Raw genomic sequence first — 5,959 nt, forward strand, 5'->3', positions numbered from 1 at the left:
CCCTCCGCTCTCCCCTTGGCGCCCCCGCCCCGGGCCCCCCTGCCACACTCGCCACAGGTAATGTATGACAGGCACAGAATGCAGCCCCGGGACCGCATCTGCGACTGCAGACAGACGCCTTGGCCAAGAAACAGATCTTCAGATAACGCTTACAGGCAATTTATCAGTAAAGAAAGGCTGGAGCCGGACCAGGAGTGGCACCATGACCCTCTCCCCTCCACTGGGCTAGTGAGGTGGCCAGAGCTGGCAGCTCCGGGACGCCGGGGCAGCACGTGCTCTCGCTGGCTGGTGTCACTGGTTTAAAAGCACAGCATGGACCCGGGATGCTCCTGCCCGCCCCGTGCTGCCAGCCCTGGCAAAAGCCTGGTGCGATGCTGCGAGCAGCAGCCGTGCCCCTGCCGTCACTGGGTTAGCATTAACACCGACCCGCCCCTGACCTGGGCCACCTCTCCTCTCCCTCTACTTTTCCTGTATCCCGTGACCCAAAGGCAGGTGGAAGCGAGTCTCCAGCTCGTCAGGGCCATGTCTGTGCAGTATCAGGCACCCAGGAACAGACCCTGCAGCTCCAGAGCTTTCTCAGTCACCGAAGGAGGGCTTGGGGTACCTTGGCCAGACCCAGCAACGTACCATGCTTTGGTAACACAAGAGACACGCCTGGCCGTGGCAGGATCCGCTTCAGGAAGCAAAGCTCGGCTCTCGTGTCAGCCATCACAGGCTGGGAAGGCGTCGGGAGTCAGGACAGGGAGCCACAGGGCAGAGAGCTGGTGTGGGTGAACGTTAGGTCAAAGATGTGAACCGCGAAGGGGCTGCGCTGGGCTGCTGGGCACACACCGAGTCGCTGCAGGATTGGCTGGGAGCGCCGAAACTTATCTCTGCAAGTTCATGCCTGCCTTGGCCACTGTCCTAATTAAACTGGCATGCCAACGGGGAGCTGATGAAACAGATCCCGCCATCCAGGACACGCACAGACTTCAGCCTTCTGAAGACCTAATCCACACCCTGAATTTAATTTCATCCCTGTGCTGCTGCTTAGCGGGCAAGTCACGGGGAGGTCTGGTCATGATGGTGACACGAGTTCCTAACTGCTCACAGCGCCAACGCTAATCCTGTGTGCTGCAACTCACCCGAGGTCTCTGTGCTGTACTCTCAAATGTGACAACCCCCAGAACGGGCACAGTCTCTGTGCAGAGGAAAAAGAGCTGAGTGGAAACCCAGGAAATCCAGAGCCACAGCAGAGCCAAGCACGGCTGCCCTTTCCCCGCACGGGTACAGGTTTCCTTTTGAAAGGGCACAAAACCTCTCTTCCCCCTGCCCCAAACCCTGCACGGGACCTGCTCTGGCCTGCTTAGGGCTCCACGCAAAAGCAGCGGCCCTTCTGCTCTCCGCCCAGCACAGCCTGGGAACAGCGCTGTGGAGGAAAGGGTTACAGCTGGAGGAAACGTCTGCAGCGTTATCAGAAGGAGCCAGAACAGCAATGCTGAATTTGGAATTTGCCAAGAATGCCTCTGTCTGCATTACCTCGAAACTGCGGAGTGCGACTCAGGGCAAGCCGGGGAAGGGGAAGGAGAGGAGGGTATTGAAATTTCAACTGTCCCATGAGAAAATCATTAGTTTTTATGTTATCCTGCTGCTGCTGCTGCTGCTGTTGCTGCTGCTCAAAACAGAGGGATGAACAGTTAGACACGATGTTAGGAAGCTGGTGGATTATTACCTGTGCAACCCCCGTTACGTACAGTGGGACCCCCTCCGACGTCTCAATATTCTCACAGCGACAGAGGATGGTCATAACCTCCAAAGACAGTCTGAGCAGCGAGGAATAAGGGTAGGACAGCAAATATACAAAGCAGTTATCAGAGAGTAAGACACTCATCACAAAGCACAGACGAGACTTTGAGGTTTCAGCTTTTCCCTGTTCAGTTTGCCTGCCTGCCGCTGCCCGGAGCAGCCAACCCCGCTCATGGCGGGGTGTTTACAGCATCCAGCTGCTCCTTTGAGGGAGGATGAACAGGCTGGGGGCTGTCTGCACCCCGCATCAGTCCCATCAGATGTCAGTGACCCCTCTATCCCACCAGGACTGGAGGAGTCAGCTGGAATTCTCTGCTGGAGTCATCTTCACAACACACACAGAAAATTCCTTTTTCTAGTAAGTTCGATGCTTCTATGCCAACATTTAAGAGGGACCAGAAAAATGAAAATGCCAGGGACCTGGCTACCCGCCCCTGGCTGAGGCACTGGCGAGAGAAGGTGCTTCCAAGTTTTGTCCTGAGAAGCTGAATAACACCATTTGGTTCCCCCAGAGCCATGTAAGACTGCGCTGCCTCTCTCTCTACTTTTCTTTCTGACCCTTAAAGAGGAACAGGATTTTTCCTTTTTCTTTTTTTCCCCCCAGTCCTCAAGGCTGCAGCAGGATGGGAGCCCAGCACCCTGCCAGCTCTTTTGTTCCGAGGTTAGTGCTACCTGGCGGGATGCCGCTGCCAGCCACGCAATTGCTGCTGTCGCTCCTGCTTTCAGCACTGGCAGCTCCAGAAAAGATGTCCTAATTTCGGAGGAGGAAATCTGCCTCGCTCCTCATGTTAATGAAGCAGCTCCATCTGCGCCGTGGCTTGGTGTATCTGGGAAAGGCTCTGCTCTCAAGAGGAGAATTAAGCTCATATCCCATGGCATCAACCGATTTTAAAGTGAAAGGTTTGCCTGGGTGCTGGCATCCCTGTCAAGAGCCCCGTTTGCCAACTAACGCCCAGACCTCTGTCATAGGCAGCTCACTCCGGGCAGGCAGCTCTGGCCCTGGATTCAGCCTTTGCTTAACTTACTAAGTCAGGCTCCCAATACATCTGTGATCTCCTTCAAACCACAGGTCAAGGTCCTCCACTGTTCTCTGGGCTTCTCACATAACAAGAGGAGGAGCAGAAACCACTCGTTCTCCTTGCGAGATGCCTCATACAAACTCGGGAATGGAACTTGTCTGGAGCAAAGGCAGTTCTTAGCATTGTGCCCATGAGCTGGGCCTTTCCACCCCCTCCCGTGAGCGTCGCTGGAGAGCCCAGGCTAAAGCAGCGGTGTTCACTGAGACCTCCTTCATGCCGCCGCAGCACTACAGATGGTTCTCATGGCAATCCCGGATACCAGCCCCTGGGGGGAGGACTCCAGAGGGGTGGTGATTCGTCAGCCAGCAGCAGCCAGGACCGCTTTGAAGGCGGCAAGCCACCTGTCCCAGGTGAAGAGCAGCCATGGCAGGGGGTCATCTGCAGAGTGAGGGCAGCCGCAGGCTCGCTTTGCTGGTGGCAACACGTGAACAGGGAAAAGAGGTGGCAAGATCAGGCAGTAAGGGTTAACTACGACCTCTGGCTGTCACTCAGTGCAAAAACCCCAAAGTCGCGTCTTTATCCTTTCTCCCTATTATTTTTTACACAGACGGAGGAAAATCTGCATTGGTAAGCACGAGGGAGATGTTAGGAGAGAGGAATCTTCCCCCAGATACCAAAGAGGAAGAGCTATGTCAGCAGGACAGCAGCACCGTCACAGCACGTTAGTTCAGAGAGCAGCACGGCAAGAGCCAGCAAGCAACATCCAGGACTGCGGAACGGGAGAGAAAGGGACCCCCGCGGGCTGGAACAGGAACACCGCCTGCTCCGAGGCCACAGCCGTCAGCGTATCTTTAGGAAAACAGTTGGGAGGAGCGGGAGGGGGCACTGGCCCACCACAACCCAGCGTTTGTGACTGGGGCGGGTTTGGGCCCTACAGGGCAGAACTCGGCTCCTCCTGTGAACTCATGGATGAGCCAGCCCCTGGCCCCGCTGCCCAGCACCTCTGCGAGAGTCTCGAGGCTGCGGAGCACTGCAAAGGCAGCGGCAGAGGAGAGCGGGGCTCTCGCCTTCCTCAGCACAGGAAGAAACACAGCGACCAACCAGGCTGCCGCCCTCTCTCAGCTTGGCGGGTTTCTGTAAACAAACAACCACCAAAATGGGAAAAAAATAGGAAAAAAGAAACAGTCTGCCTTGGTCTGGGAAGAGATTGGTCAGAGAGGCCATTCGAAAGGCAGGGGCCGGGGCTGATGCTCATCCACAGTGCCTCATCCACATGCAGTGCCCAGTCCTGTGTTCCTGAAGATCCGGCTGACAGCCCCACGGGGACGGCTCTGCCCAACTCCTCCAAAACCCCACCGCTACCAGGGGTCTCCTTACCTTTGGGTGTCAGTAATGCACCACCATGCCCAGGCCCAGCCTCCGTACACATACTGCTTCACGTCGGAGCCACAGCAGCCACCTGCAGCGGGAAGCACAGAGGTGGAGGGGTTACACGGACACAGCCGGGGAAAAATCCACACCCAGACTGAGCCACGAGCAGAACAACTTCCCAGCGAGGCTGCCCAGCCTCTGTGTGCTGAGGAAAGGGCACCCTGGGGGGGGTCACAGGCTCCCTCAGCCCCTTGGAGCAGGGGAAGCACCTCAGCTCGGCCGTGTTACAGCAACCAGCACTACCGAGCCAAGCGCTGCGGCACGACCAGAAGGATTCAAGCGGGGTTACCGGAACACAGCCGGGGAAAAATCCACCCCCAGACTGAGCCACGAGCAGAACAACTCCCCAGCGAGGCTGCCCAGCCTCTGTGTGCTGAGGAAAGGGCACCCTGGGGGGGGTCACAGGCTCCCTCAGCCCCTTGGAGCAGGGGAAGCACCTCAGCTCGGCCGTGTTACAGCAACCAGCACTACCGAGCCAAGCGCTGCGGCACGACCAGAAGGATTCAAGCGTGTCTGATAAACAACGAACACAGAAAACTTCCCAAGAGCCACGACGGCCCTGGAACGCCCTTCGGTCAGCCCTAACGCTGCTGGGGAACCCAGCGCTCTTCCTCACCTCCACGGGCTTCAGACCACAGTTTTCCAAAGGCGGCTTGTTTTAGAAGTGTCTTATAAAACCAGAAAATAGTATTTGTAATAATCCAGTATCACAAATACAACACACCGAAAGGGACGGTATTTCAAACCAGGATGTTACTATAGTTTTGCTGAGCAGTTGGAGCACTTTTAGCCACCGGAACAGTTGTAAGTACATGCTTCACTATCTTCAACCGGGATGCACCAGCTTCGTGTAGGAAATCCATCTCTCTTCCCTCACCCACACTGCAAACCTCCCTTAAACCCACCTGAAAGCTAGCAGGTCAGCATCGGCAGAGGGAAGGACCCCTGAGCTCCCTTGTTCTGGTTCATGTAAGTACTACGGCACCTGAGGCTTTGGTGGTCCACCACAGAGCTGGCTGTGCCCACCGTCCGGGCAGCCTCCTCTGACACGTTCAGGATTTGACCCCAGCGAGGCTGGAAGATGCTTTCTGGATTTTTGGGTCTTAGATTCAAGGAATAAGACGCCTGCTGCCTTTCAGGAGCGCACCCTGGCAGCGACCAGCCCTAGGTTTCATGCCTGGCAAGGGAGGAGCTCTGCAGCTCCCTGGCTCCAAGCTCTGGCTCTCGGGCAGATGGAGCCAGTGGTCCCTCCCTTGTCTGTTATCCATAGTCACACTTCCTGCAGCAGCGCCTGGGGGCCTCGGCAAGGCGAGCACTGTATCAACACAGCGACAGACAGTTTCAGCCCTGCGGGACTCATCTGCGTGGGCAGGACAGAGCCCGGGCAGAGGAGGAGCAGGCACGCAGGGAGCACAGCGCTGTGGGAGGGGAGAGCGAGGAGGTGAAGGCAGCAGACAGCAGCCACAGAAGACAGCCCCTTCCAAGAGAGATGACAGTTACTGAGGGTGCTGCACTAGGTCACACATCCAGGCCACCATGCTGGCAGGAGGCTCCCCTCCGGGCTGCAGGAGGGGACTTGGTCCTCCCCATTCTCCTCTTCCTCCCCATCCTCAAGTGTTTGGCTATATTCCACCTCCAGCTGAAGCATCACCTGCATCTCTGGCCTCCACACAACGGTTGATAATCTGTCAGGTCTGCAGTTCTTCATCCTCTGATTTCAGCAG

The 5,959-nt window shown here is 56.8% G+C and overlaps 1 protein-coding gene across 1 annotated transcript in view; it reads right to left on the reverse strand.

The window, feature by feature from the left end:
* Nucleotides 1–5,959, reverse strand: part of FLOT2 (flotillin 2) — a gene marked incomplete at its 3' end in the record, with an annotated part of 14,443 nt that overhangs the window by 7,448 nt on the left and 1,036 nt on the right. Inside the window, exons 2-3 of the mRNA XM_010142895.1 lie at nucleotides 4,182–4,263; nucleotides 1,712–1,802 (exon numbers count right to left, since the gene is read on the reverse strand). Of these exons, the coding sequence (XP_010141197.1) occupies nucleotides 1,712–1,802; nucleotides 4,182–4,263 (173 nt within the window). The remainder of the gene's footprint in view (nucleotides 1–1,711; nucleotides 1,803–4,181; nucleotides 4,264–5,959) is intronic.

The sequence above is a fragment of the Buceros rhinoceros genome, unplaced genomic scaffold (assembly GCF_000710305.1).
Source record: "Buceros rhinoceros silvestris isolate BGI_N320 unplaced genomic scaffold, ASM71030v1 scaffold22729, whole genome shotgun sequence".
NCBI classification, from domain to species: domain Eukaryota; kingdom Metazoa; phylum Chordata; class Aves; order Bucerotiformes; family Bucerotidae; genus Buceros; species Buceros rhinoceros.